Genomic DNA, 13,957 nt, shown 5'->3' on the forward strand with positions numbered 1-13,957 from the left:
TAATAATCCAAGAGAAGAGGAACAATAATTTAAGGTGGCAGAAGGTAGACAAGGCTCTGGCTGATGAAGGGGAAGGTTATGATAGAGGAGGCTGGAGCCTGTTTGAAACAGGGAGGATAAACAGGAAAATTTGCTGTAATGATAACAGAATCTGCCAGTTGATTGCCCATAAAAAATCAGCCTAGAACTCAATGTCCTTGGGGCACAAGTGGCAACCAGTGGGTTTTTCCCCTCCAGTTTATGCCAAAAATGAGAGCAAGGTTTTAGGATAGCCACGGGAGAGGAGTGGGAGAGTTTGTACCCCTCTTTTTTTTGTTGCAATGCACCTCAATCCAGGGATGGAACAGCCCTGTGGCCCAGGCATCCTCTCCTCATGCCAGCTGGCAACAGCACAATGGCCTGAGTGAGCCCACAGCCCAAACATTCTGAGTTCACACCCAAAAGCTTGATAACATGGCAGGAAAAACATGGGTTGGAGGGCTGCAGGCTCAGACCCACAGTGAATGCAGATGAGCCGTAAGAAAGGCCACAGTTCTGGTCCTCCAGGCTCTCCAAGGGACAGGAGAGGTCCCCATGGCAGCCTCAGGAAGCAGCTGCCCTGAGCTCTGGCTCACCAGCAGTGTACCAGGGCAAGGGCTTGCACTGAACACTTTGCCAGCCTGAGTGAATGTGCTAGCTTGTTCCAGGCTACACAGATCCCAAAACGATTTTACCATTAAAAGCCTCGTCTGGAGCCTCATGTCATGGACATCGTGCCGATGGTCTCATTGAGTCTCATGCCCATTGCTCCAGGGAGATGACCCACCACCCCCACCAAGGCAGAGGCTCCCCAAAGACGGCCGGATCCTCCTCCCCTGCCCAAGCCCCATGCACAAAGCCCTGCTGGGCAGCTGCCTGCAGCAGCACCCCATGAGCACCCCTGCAGACGGCACCCACCAGCCAGTACTGTGCACCCAGGACAGGCACACTGAGGCACATCAATCAGAGGAGATGGCTGTAAACACAGGGAAAAGAGATAAAAACCAACCCAGCTCCTAAACGCTTCAGGCTCCTGTTCCTGCAGTTCCCTTGCTTGTATTGCTAATGCAATGCATTGCTAATGCATGGGGTCCTTATGACTAATGTGCTGTCTTCCCCAGTCCTTCGAATGTGGGATGAGGGTGGTTTTCCAGGACTCCCTTACTCTCCCCACTCCTGTCCCTCCCATGGCTTGGTGTGCTCACAATAAGAAAATACCCCAATCTTTTCCTATCTAGACTACCCGGGCTGCTGTCACAGGCAGTTGGAAGAGGATGCTTTGCAGATCTGGGGGCGTAGACACGGAGCAAGGCTGGCTGCTCCTCCAGGGCCATGTACCAGCTCAACTCCAACTTTCATTTCAACACAGACCTTCTCTAGAAACAGCCCTCAACACCCACCACTGCCCCTTGAGAAGCAACTCTCCAAACCCTGCACAAACCTTGCTCCTTTTATATTGGTTAAAATTACAGCTCGTAAAATGCAGGTAGAAGCTGCGAGGGAAGAGACTTGCTCGTTATCACTTGTGGTCCCTTAAAGACTCATTAATCATCCAAGCCTGGCTGCACAGCTCACAGCGGTTGGGAAAGCCTGGAGGCTGCCGGGATAGCATAAAAAAGCTCCTTAAGGCCTGAAATTATTTAAAGGCATCCTTTCCATTTCGCACTCTGCTGGAGAAGACAACTAAAGCCTCTGGTTTTATGGGAGATCACTCAATGCAGGCACATACCTGGGGAGGGTGGCTGAGCCCTGGCCACAGGGAGGCAAGGGATGCTCTGCTGTCCTTGCCCAGCACAGCCCCCCAACACGCAAACCCTATGCTCCTCTTAGCTTCATGACAGTGCCTGAAAGGAGGCAGCACTTCATTTCTGCCTGTGGGATCCCTGGCACTGAGGTACATCACCTCTCACCCAACAGAATCTTCCAGAATCTCATCAGACAAGGAGGGCTCCCATGCCTGGGTGTGGGTGCAGCAGATAAGAGGGAGTGACCACTTCTTGATAGGCTGTGAGTGAAATAGGCAGATATCCTGGATGAGCTCTCAGAAGGCTGGAGACAGTCACAACTGCTGCCATTCCAGCCCACAGCACCTGCAGCCTGGCTTGCTGTAGAGCCACAGTACCTCTCATTTTTGGGATACAGTTCCTACCGCTGCTGTTGAGGGATGGCAGACAAGTAGGTGCCAGTGCTGCCCTGGGAGCGCCTCCCTCCCACTCAGCTGCACACAGGGGAAGGTCTCAGGAGTGACTGAGCGTGCTTTCAGAATTACTGCCTCTCTGCACCACATCAGCCTGGCTCCATATGATCACCAGGGAGTCTAAAAGTCACAACAGGCTTCACTCTGACATCGCTGTCTTCTGAGCCTTTAGTTTACCCTCAGACTGGATTTTCTGGCTTTATTTTTTTCCCCTGCAAACACTGGGGTAGAAACACAAAGTGTGACAGGACACATCACCTCCAGAAGCAGGGACTGCCAGGTTAACAGGAAGGACCATCCCCGATGGACCTTTCTGGCCCTCCTCAACAGCAACCCTCGCTCCCCTCACTGGCTGTGCAGCTCCACCATCTCCCCAAACATCCTTCACAGCGACCTGCACCCACGCCGTGCAGAGCAGCTCCTGCAGGCCAGCAAGGTGATGAGTAAAGCCCTGCTCTCTGGATTTGGCCCAGGGCAGAGGACTCCCTGCTCTGGTTGCTACCCTGTGAAGGGGCATGCTATGGGGGTAGCTGCCTGTGGGCAGGGTGCTGTAGACCCTCACCCAGGCTCCGTGCTGTGGGCAGCTGTGCTGGATGTGTTTCCAAGGTAACAGGCAGGCTGCCTGCACAGGGACGCGCTCAGAAGGCGGGTTGGGGTAAGCATCGGGGGACATGCCAGTGGTTAAGTCTAGTGTCCCTATCTTGGGCTCCAGACACATCCCAGCACACACAGGCCACCTGCATGCTGTGTCTGCCTCTGCAGCTCACTTCACCCAAGTCACCTCTCCAAAGGTATAAAGCATGATGGCGCTCCTCCATCCCTTGCTCCCTCCAGAGAATGTGGTCAGAATGTGTCCACACACCCACCGCGAGGACAACCACAGCCTTGAGAGAGCGGATGTAACAAGGCAAGCACCTAGGGGCAAGATGCGCATGGGCCCTATTGCAGATTCCAGACCGGCACGGTGTGGCTGCGGCCTCGGGACTCACCTCCAGGACCCTGCCACTGATGTACCGGTCACAGGTCTCACACTTGATGCCGAACTGGGCATGGTAGTCGGACTCGCAGTACGGGATGCCATCCCTTTGGAAGAGGGAAGAGAAGGGGGTGAGTTACGGACGAGCCAGACTGGGCACGCCCCATCCCCGTTGGGCACAGCCCAACAGCAGGCAGGTCCAAGCCTGCCGCTGACGTGGTGACACTCACTTGCTGATGTACTCGCCGGTGAGGATGATTCCGCATGTTTGGCACTTGAAGCAGCTGACGTGCCACTGCTTCTCCAGGGCCAGGAGGGACTGGCCTTGCTTGATCTCCTCCTTGCAGCCTGCGCAGTCTTAGAGGACAGAAGCGAGGGGAGCTCATGGGACCACCACAGCTCTTGGATGAGGAGCTTGGCAGCATGGCAGGAACACCCACATCTACTGGCTCATGCTGAGGCACCCTGGCTGTTTAACCCAGCACAGCTCTAGCACCCAGAGGAAAGCCCTGCCCCAGAGGATCCCCTTCTCTAGAGGATGCTGCTCTTATAAAAAACCTGCTCCCGAAATCACTCCAGGGGCAGCCCCTGGGGGACACTTCTTTATGCAGAATCATTTCCTTATAGGAATATTCCAAATTTGTTTGTTCCCAGTAAAGAAGCCAGGAGCAAAGCCACTCCAGCCAAGCACCTGCCATGGTGCAGAGACAGGTCTCCCTGGTGGGCAGTGAGCTCAAGCCAGGGCAAGTGCATGGGTCGCGAGGGCCATGCTGTCCTGGCAGGTCCCCAGGGGCTCCCCTTCAGGGCAGGAACGGTGGGAAGTGTCCGGCGGGAAGAGTCCGGTAGTGAGCACAGCAGAGGAAGGGCTGTGCTCTCTGGCAGCCGCGTCCGGCCCCGCTGCAGTATTTACGAGACTCCCTTCCTTCCCTGCTTCCCCTGGCTCCCGTCAAGGATGGCAGCAGGAAGCACATGCACCTCGGACCCCTGACCTTGACTCCTCCTTGTCCTCCTCTTCTCTTGGGCAGCAGGTTTGGCCAGACAGAGTTTCTCCTTAACCCTCTCCCTGCTTTGGCAGCAGGGAAGTGCAGCAGCACCGCACTGCAGGATGGCTTTTCCACTCAGCCCATGCCCGGGCAGCTCTGCACCAAGTCCCTGCCCACTAGAGAAAGCTGCAGGTTCAGATTCTTTACTGGGGCTGGAGGGAGACGCTCAGCATCCTTCTAGGGATGTCCTCCCTGCAGAGGGCACCAGCGCAGGCTCCAGCAGGCACGCCTCCCCTGCCACCCTGTCTGGGTGGCACTGCCAGGGCCACTTGAGCTTCGAGGGGCACACGCAGGCAGCAGGCTTCGTCTGGCTGCTGCCCGCAGCTGCTTATGAATAAAGCATGGTGCCCTCAGGCAACCCCGCGCGCTGCAGGCTGGGGAGGAGCACTGCCAGCAAGGGGACAGGAAGGCAGAGGAAGGCAGGCAGGAGGCAGAGCATGCGGCTGCCCTTCCCCTGCCTCGGCCCTGCTACGGAAGACAGTGGGGTTCTGTGGGGTGGCCACAGCCTGCCTCTGCGCAGCTTGGAATGCCGCTGGAGGAAGATGGGGGAAGGCCTGTGCTGGGAATTCTGGAAACTCTGTCGCATTCCTCAGCTCCATCAAAGCCATGATGAGAGCCGGGGGGAGGCACCTGGGGGGGGGGGGGGGCACCAGGGGACCCATCAGCACCAAGTTGTAACTCAACCTGAACAGCCACCACCAGTGCCACCACAGTGGCTGGGTGACAAGGACCGCGGATGACACCACAGTTCTGCATCCAGTCCTGGCTGCGGGACTCTGCTTCAGGCACTGATGCTCCAGGGCTTGCTGAGCAACACAGGCCCCCACCTGCCCCTCCCCAGCTCAGCCTGCTGATGTGGCAGAGTTTGGGCACCACAGTGGCACAGCTCCCGGCTCTCCCTGCCTTCTGCCACCTGCCCACACACTGCGCTGAGACAGCTCCCCTGGGACTTGACAGCAGCAAACACGGGGCATATGGGAGACAGTGAAGCATGGACCACATGGTAATGCTGCAGTCTCCTCGCTGCAGATACAGGCTGGGGCTGTGTGCTGCAGCTCCGTGCCGCAGGGATGCTCTACCAGCCCTCAGGCGCAGCACCCACGGGATGCTCTGCAGTTGTCTGGGGCAGAGAGGCAGCAGTAAGGGAAAAAATAGAGGGGGAAGAACATGGCACAAAGGGAGGGTATCCCAAGGAACAAGCTGGGATGAAAAGCAAGGCCAAATCCATGCAAAAGAGCTCGTCCATTGCTCTTGCCAAGTTTTAGCTTGGGTTCATCAGTGCAAAGGGATGAATGTAAGGAGCCTTTCAGGGCTTGTAGAGGCTGTGTGTAATGCCAGCATTAGGAAAGCCAGGAGAGCAGTCCTGTGGCTGGCACTTTTGACACAGACTTTTGTGCAACTGGACACAAAGCAACATCTGGGCACTGCCTCCGAGCAAACCTGGCTCCAAAACCTCCCAAGTGCCCCAGACAGCACCTGCCAGTGTGGCGGCACGGGCCCAGGTCACAAACAGGCCAAGGGAGTTTCCGAAACCAGCGGTGACCTGCAATCCTAGGAGGAGCTGCAGGACTGCCCTGTTCCTCCTCTGAAACCTCTGTGAACACCCGTGGCTCCGTGCAGTGCTGCATGCTGGCCCCAAAGCCCATCTCGTCATCCTTCCCCCCGAGCACAGTCCAGGAGCACGTGGTCCCTCTCCTTGCAACCATCACATAACAGAGGAACAGACAACTTACGGCTGGGTCCGTGGATCTTGATGGGTTTGGTGCTGATGAGAGAGTGGGAGCAGTTTTGACAGACGCAGTCCTTCCCGCTGAATGTGACCTTGTCTCCGATGGGGAACGGCTTCCTGTGGCCAAGGAGAGGTGGGGCGGTGTGAGCTGCTCACTGCCCCCTGTGCAGTGCTTGGGGCTGCCCAGGAGCTCCTTCCCCAGGGGCCAATGGGACCCACGGCACCGGGGAGCAGAGGGGCTCCAGGAAAGTGCTACAACAAGAGGCAGCGAGAGCGTGTGTGTTCTGGGGCAAGAGGATGGAGGCAGGCATTAAGGCAGATCTCTAAGCTGCAAAGGGAAGGGTTGGAGCCATTTCATTGCTTCCCAATGGTCTCCACTAAGAAAACACAGAGGAGGTGCCTGCTATAGTGCTGAGTGGGGAACAAGGGACTGCAGGCTAACGAACAGCCCTCCCACTGGTGCACAGCCAAAGGCTGCACAGGGGTTCTGCAAAGTGGTCACACACCCTCAGTGATGGCTTCAGCTCACCTGCAGGTGCTGCAGACGAAGCACTTGGGGTGGTAGGTTCTTCCCAGCGCAGAGATGACCTCTCCAGTGATGAAGTCCCCACAGCTGTCGCAGCGGGTCCCGTAGAGCTGCTGGTAGTCGTGGGTGCAGATGTACTCCTGGTTCTTAAAGAAGAAGCCTGACTGGGCCAGGTCACAGCCGCACACTGCAGGGGGAGGACACGCACCCATCAAGGGGGCAGCAGGCAGGTCCAGTCCAAGGGCTCAGCCAGGATCTCTGAACCCACCTCTGCTGCCTTTCCAACAGCTGTCCCAGGGCACCCCAAAGACACAACTTTCTACAGGCATCTCAGAGGGTTTCCCTTTCCACCAGATGCACTGGGGCCCTCCCTCAGCACCACAAGATGTCAGTGTTGGGCTGTGGTGGGGGTGCAGGACAGGGCTGGGGCTGCCAGAGGAAACCACAGAGCTGGCAGGGAACCCCTGCAGCCACCACTCACCATGCACAAACTGCCTGGGAGGGACTGTGGCGTCCCCTCCTGGACCCACGGCATCTGGATGGGGCTCAGCCCCTCTATTTGACACTGTCAAGGTGTCAGGAAGCCAAGAACAGGGCTGGGAAAGAGTTGGCACGCCCTAGGAACAGCTGGGGAGAGGTCTTCTCCACACCCTGGGACATAGCCTTCTCCATAATGAGCCATCTCCACTCCCTGGCCTGGACATGAAGCCACGTGCCTTAATGGGAACAGGTCCTGGGACACACTGGGGCTGGCGCTCTCACTGCTTGTTTTTCCATAGGTGTCCAACCCAACCTCGCTTCCTTCCCTGTTGTAGAAACCGTGGGTGGTGCACTGGCCATCAGAGTAATCTAAGGAGATGAGGCAAGCCTTGTCCCTTAATGTCATTTCCCTCCTACATCTTCTCCACCCACAGAGAGACCTCGAGTGTATCAGGATCCTGGAAGGCATCACAGGAATGGCACAAGGACCATCCTTTGCATGATGTCCCTCACCTGTCCAACAAGGTGACAAGGTGGAGGTGGGAACTACAGAGCAACCGAGCACCCTCTTGAACAGCTCATCTTGGGCTCTGCTTTACCCTTCAGCCCCAAGCATCTCTCTGTCCTGTCACTGCGCACCTCACCTGCACCCGTGGGCCAGCCTGCACAGCAGACCCCCTCCCCAGGGCACAGCTGGACCCGGCAGGACCCACAGGGGCAGAGATGGAGCTCCTTTCCCACAGAGCATTCTCTGGCAAAGCTGCTGCCTGGAGCTGCCGGCATACTGCCAGCACCCACTGCTCTCCAAACCAGCCTGCCAGCACTTCCTTGTCCGTGAAGAGGGACAAGGGACACCTGGGATAGCATCAGGAAGCAGAAGCAAGAAAAACTGAGTTGGGTCTGAGCCCTGTTTGCTGTGGGACCCAGAGCAGGCACATGTCAGCGACAAGTCGTGGGGCTGTCGTTGTAGCTGGCAGCAGCCAGCCAGAGGTGGCAGGGGGTAAGAGCTGTGAGGAAAGGTGAGACAGGAGGATTTCCTCTCATAATTTATTCCTTTTCACTTGGAAAGCAGGCAGCAAGCACTGCCAAGCTCTCCCTGCTGGCTCCTGGCCCCTTTGAAGCCAGTGGCTGTCTGAGTTCTTTGTCTGGATGCACAGCTCCCACTTGATCCTGCACACCAAGCCCGTACGAGCTCAGCAGAATGTCCGGAGCATGTAGGTCAGCCCTGAAGGCAACCTGGGGCCCACATCCCCTCCCAGAGATTTGGAGCTGGGGGCTTCAGCAGAGGTGGTGACAGCCCAGGGGAAGTCTCCTCCAGCCAAACCCTCTGTCCCCGGGGAAGGAGAAGCAAAGCATGGCCAAGGGGATGGGGATTTATGTCCTGCTTAGCACAAGGTGCTGGAAGCTCGGAAAACCAGAAGCTTTTAAAAAGCCCTGGTAATGGGATGCTTTACAACCCACAGAAGTGGCCACTGGCCTGGTTGAGTGGCTGCTTTAATAAATGCACTAAGGAGTCCTTCAATGTCATCTCTGGGTTGTCAGCTTTTACAGCTCTGCAGCTCCCCTCTTGTGCTTGGGGAGAATTCAAACAATCTCCCCTCTCTATTCTGACACCTCCGGGGGCTGCTGAGCCCCTGCTGCAGTACACGGCATCTCATGGCTTCTCGGTGGCATCGATCCATCACCCATCCCCAGCCCTGTCAAGAGTCACTCTGCGTGTCTCCCCCACCTTGCTGCCTCTCAGCCAAGCCGGTGACACCTCCTCCTCTTGATCTGGGGGCAGGCAGCTGAAGGATGTGGTGGCCCCCTCAAATCACAGATAGGCTGTGTGTATGTTTGGGAACACCACAGCGTAGGCTGGTGGCATTCAGGCACCTCACAGAGAGTGATGGTGTCCATGTCTCAGCCACCTCTCCTCACAGCCTGCTGTCCGCAGCATCACGCAGCAGCATCGCCGCCCGTGCTGTTACCTCCCTGCCTGCACCAAGCTACATCCATCCCTGCAGGAAGCTGCCACCCCCAGGTATGTAACCATGTCTCAGTGGGTCACACAGGTCGGTCCCCAGCCTTTTGCCTTCCACAGTACACCTGGGGCTGTAGGACAACCTGCCCACCAGCTCTTTGGGCAGCACCATCCTACCTTGGCAGGTGAAGCAGCGGATGTGGAAGTGATTGCTCTGGACGCGCACCACCTCACCCTTGCAGGTGTCCCCACAGCGGTAGCACCGGATCACAGTGGAGCTGCTCGCGGGAGTGTAGGGGTTTTGCTGATACGGAACTGCTGGCAGAAAGGAGGGAGGGAAAAGCAAGAGAGAGAGGGGAATGTTCTGTTAGTATTCGGGACTCAGCCAGGCATCAGGGCACTGACCTCAGCTGGGCAGCTGCAATAGAGCCCTGCAGTGACTGCAGCAGCCAGACATGAGGCCAATCACTAAGGGCAAAGGACAGCCGAAACCAGCGACTGAGTTGGGTGCAAACTCTCTGGATCTGGGATTTCCCTGTCTCCACAGAGAGCTGCTACACATGTTTGGCTCACAGGTCTGCAGTCCTAAGTGCTGTGCAGTGGAAGGGTCCGGGCACTGCTCCCTGTTCCTGCATGAACAACCAGGTCACCTGCACCATCACCCCAAGGCCATGGAGAGCTCCCCAGATGCTCTCCTGTCTCCTACACAGGTGCAGAAGGACAACACAGGGACCAGCTATCCACCAGCTCTGCTCTGCTCAGCCTTCAGGCAGTCCAGGCTTGCTGATGACCTGCTCAGAAACACGCCAGCCCGCACGGATTTGGCAGCAGCACGGGAAGGAATTATTGTATTTTGGAGCTTCCACTTGTTTGGTTAGGAACTGAATAAAGAAGTAATTTTTCAAGGAGCTTTCAAACATCACAGCAATTGAGTGTTTGACCCCGGTGAGACTCTCGCCTCCTCAGTGAGGAGCAGCATTCCAGCCCTGCTGCTGCTCTTGGAACAACAGCTCTGTGCCGAGATGGGGACCACAGCGGAGGGCAACAGAGCTCCCCTGGACCTACGGGCAAGATCTGACTTTCTGCTACCGCAGATGGTCCAAGTACTCACCTCCACTCCTCATTCTTCTCTAGCAGCTCTGAAAATCACCACAAAGAGCTGATGCTCTGCAGCATCACCCTGCGCACCGAGGGAGGAACTGTACAGAGCAGGGGATCTTCCTGCTCTCTCCCCACAATCCACAAACACACAGAGAAAATATTTTAAAGAGCAGTTCCTGCCTTCCCTGCCCCACCTGCAAATGCATGGGCTGCTTGCAGGAGCTCTGGGCTGGTTGACACCACACTAACCCCTGTGGGCTGGGCCAAGCAGCAAAAGACTTGTTTGCTGTAAGATTTCAGAGAGAGAGTTGCAATTTGTGTGACTCAAGCAGTCAATGGCAGGATTTCAATGGACCAGAGTCCTTCTGACCCAGTGCTGAACTGCATTCCCAGGAACAAGAGAAGTGGCTGATTGAAACCTGGCATGCAAACTTCCTCCAGTGCAGGGAAAAAGGGCCACAGGACAGAGGAGATCACTCATCAGAGAGGCTCCTCGCTCACCAGGGGCAGATTGTGTGACAGGGAACAGAAACAGACCATTACCAGCTTCAAAAGCAGAGAAAGAGAAGTCAAAATGACATTGAGACTGTCTCACAGTAAAATCTCATCCCATGTGCCAAGTGCCCAAAGACACTCTATGTATGTGCAGCACTATTCACCACTGGGAAAGTCGGCTGACCCTCCCTGACTGCTGCTTCATCCGCTGCAGCTACGGAGCTTCTGGAAACTGGAACTGCTGGGATCTAGCTGCCTTGCCAAATCCAACTCAAATACTACAAGGAAAACCGAGGCACTTTGCTATGAGTGCTCCCCAGCCCCCTGGAAATCTCAGGCTCCATCCTTGATGTGAACTTCTAAGAGTTGCTGGGGTTTCCCTCCTTGTGCTCTTTCAGGCCAAGAGCTCTCAGAGGCCAACAGAGGTACCCGAGATACCAAAGGGCACTGCAGTGCCAACAGAGGAGGAGCCATAAAATGGGAGTCAGGCCTGGAGCTCAGACCAGCAGAGACACTAACTAGTCAAGATCTAAATCACTTTGAGGCCCCAAATATGATGGACAATTGTAAAGGGAGCAGGGTACTCCCATGCAGGCATGTTTTGCAGGGATGTGCAAGCCCTGGGAAAGAGGGGTCCAGGACCTCCTGCGGCTGCTGCTGCAGGGCACCCAACAGGATCTCCCAAGGCTGGAATAAATGAGGGATCTCTTCTGCAGGGGTCTCCAGCAGAGCAGGAGTTACAGCACTCAAACTTCCTCCCACGCACTCCATGCTTGCGCCCTTGCTGAGAATGAAGCAGAAGCCAAGCGCTGGGACACAGCCACGGCATTCCACAAAGCTCAGGGAAAAAAGCAGGAGGAAGGTGGGGGCAAAGGCTGGGAATTAATCTACACTTAAACAAACATTAAAAATAAAAAAAAAAAGTGGAAAAAAAAAATCAATGTCAGAAAATGTAGGCATCGCTTTTTCCGGGCTTCTGGTCTCTAGGGGAAACTTCTTGGTGACCATAGCAACACATCGCCAAGCCACTGCACTGGCAGGTCTGATGGGAGAGAAAGCAGAGGAAAAGGAGTTGAAGAAGAAAGAGATGCTTATAGCTGCATTACACTGCTGGCAGAGATGAAACCGATACCGTCACTCCTGTTTGTACTCGCGGGGATGGGTCAAGACCTGGCGTAGGACACCATCACCCTCCCGCCTGCCGGCTTTGTTCAGCTTTAAGCCAAAAGCTCCCCGATTTGTGATTAACCTCCGGCCTATGCTGGAATTTTGCTCTGGGAACATTAATGCATTGTTTTGCTGGGGCTCTGCTTGTTTTTGAGCAGGCAGCTGCCCGCCTCGTGGCCTTGTGCAGGAAGTATTACACATCACAACACCCCTGAGCAGAGGGACAGCTGAGCAGAGCAAAGCTCATTACACCAAAATAATCCAGTAATAATGTAAGTAGCATTAGTGGCAGGCCGAGATACAGCAGTGGGGGTGAGGGGGTGGGAGCTGCCCGAGGAATGCCCTAATCTCACCCCAGTTTGCTCCTGCTTTTGCTTGTAAAGCTGGAAATTAAGCTGGCTTCGTTCAGGGATTAATGCATTTGTGCTCCACGATGCAGTGCAAAAGGCTGCCCAAGGCCAGGTTCCTGTGCGACTGTCCCGCGTCCCGACTGGCATTTGATCTGCAGAGACCAAACAGCTGCTGTGGCCACAGCCAGGCAGTGAGCTGCCGCGTGGGGCTCCGTGGGCATGCAACAGATTTCCCACTGATCCGGATTAAGGTGGCACCTCCGGTCAGGGATCGGTGCCCTGTGCAGTCTTAGGGACAGATAGTGGCAGCCATACGCAAGCAAGGGAGTTTGCGACCTGGGTTGGGCGAGAGACAGTGTCCCCAAACACCCAAGGCTGCACTGAGGAGCTTTGTCCCCTAGGAGTGCGGAGGGACCTTGCCCAAGAGATCCTACAAGCCATGCTGCAGTAAGCAATCGGCAGGTTCCTGCTGTGCATCCCCAGGCAATCCTCTTCCTTCATTCCCAGAGCACCCACCTTTCAGTTCAGGAGGGTCAACAACCTTGCTTGCCTTCCTGTCTTCTTCCTGCGCAGTGTCCCAGCCCTCCACCAAGGAGCAGCAGGACAGAGGAATGCTGAACCATTGTACTGCCTCTGAAACACTTTGACCCTTCAGGAGCGCGGAGGCTGCCGAGAGACGATCTCTATCTACCTTGAAGGGATAACCCCTCAACACCAATACAAGTAACAGGGCACAACCAGCAGCAGCTGAAAGGCTGACACAAAACAGCTCCTACACCTACTCGGGCACCCTACCTCCTACTCAGGCAGCCCAACCTACCGCAGCCCCATACTCCTCAACCAGCAAACAATGACAAAGCTTCCACAAGTACAAATTGCAAGGAACAGAACATCCACAGGCATTTATAAAGATCCATCCATTCCTTACTGGGATCAGACCAGATCCTGCTGGTTTCCCACCATTTCTCGCTCCCAGTCCATCAGCCCTCCACGAAGGCCAATTAGGTAGAAACTGCTGCAGGTGGAGTTTGCATCATTAGCAACAGGTAATTAGATGCTCCCACCCAGCTTGGAGAGCCTGCCTTGACGTGGTGCTTGCTATCAGCATGTTTATGAGACAGCTTCTCCACAGGGGGATGGGGAGGCCTGATTTAATTAATTACCTGTAATTAATATTTGCACAATGCTTGGAGAGCCACGGGTGAAGGACACTGTGGAAAAGCAAAGCATTCACTCCTTAATTAATACTGAGAGGCAGTGCCATTGTGGGAAGCTGAGGTGGGTGGGTGCCACGGGCCGTGACCGGGGCTGAGCGCGGACACATGCAATGAGGTGTGAGCAAGTGGGTGCTGGCTGCGTGTTGGGGAGATGTCCCTGCTCGGCTGGCTCCGAGGGATGCTAGGTGTGCCTGGGCGCAGCGTGGGCTGGGTGTATGCTGGGGAGCAGGGGTGTGTTGAGGGGTCCTCACACCTCCACAGGGTGAGCCCACTCCCAGCAGCTGCTGTCTCCCACTCCTCCATGCTGCCTCACAATGAGCAATTCATCACACTCGAGCCTCTGTACGCTCCCTGTGCTTGCTGGGGCTGTAAATCACCCTCTCACAAAAACCCAGTGTGGGTAGTGGGAGAACATGGCACAGGGGACATGGGGATGCGGCTGCCCTGGGAAGGCATCACAGTCAGACCCTGTGCCCTTGTGTCACTAGGGATTGGCTGATGCCACGGTACTGGGCAGAGGTGAGGAGGGGGCTGGGAGCATAGCAGGGGCCAGAGTGGCTCAGGAAGAGGAAACCCAGCCCGACCAGTGCGCCGGCTCTGGAGGCGTCGAGGCCAATGGGCAGCAATGACTGGCCAGAAAGGAATTTTGCTGGAAGCGCTAGAGGCTCAGGGAGAGGCTAGGGCGAAGCATGAGC

The 13,957-nt window shown here is 56.0% G+C and overlaps 1 protein-coding gene across 12 annotated transcripts in view; it reads right to left on the reverse strand.

The window, feature by feature from the left end:
- ABLIM3 (actin binding LIM protein family member 3) overlaps positions 1-13,957 on the reverse strand; it is a 56,015-nt gene that overhangs the window by 14,838 nt on the left and 27,220 nt on the right. For 11 of the 12 annotated variants that reach the window (XR_008452213.1, XR_008452212.1, XM_054079641.1 and 8 more), the window contains 5 exons: positions 9,110-9,247; positions 6,493-6,676; positions 5,968-6,080; positions 3,422-3,548; positions 3,205-3,298 (listed from right to left, as the gene is read on the reverse strand). Coding sequence is in view for 10 of the 12 variants with exons in the window: in XM_054079641.1 (XP_053935616.1) it covers positions 3,205-3,298; positions 3,422-3,548; positions 5,968-6,080; positions 6,493-6,676; positions 9,110-9,247 (656 nt within the window). In the remaining 2 variants the exon portion in view is untranslated. Of the gene's footprint in view, positions 1-3,204; positions 3,299-3,421; positions 3,549-5,967; positions 6,081-6,492; positions 6,677-9,109; positions 9,251-13,957 lie in introns of all 12 variants that reach the window. The other variant, XM_054079632.1, reaches the window with a different exon arrangement.

The sequence above is a fragment of the Cuculus canorus genome, chromosome 14, assembly GCF_017976375.1.
Source record: "Cuculus canorus isolate bCucCan1 chromosome 14, bCucCan1.pri, whole genome shotgun sequence".
NCBI lineage: Eukaryota > Metazoa > Chordata > Aves > Cuculiformes > Cuculidae > Cuculus > Cuculus canorus.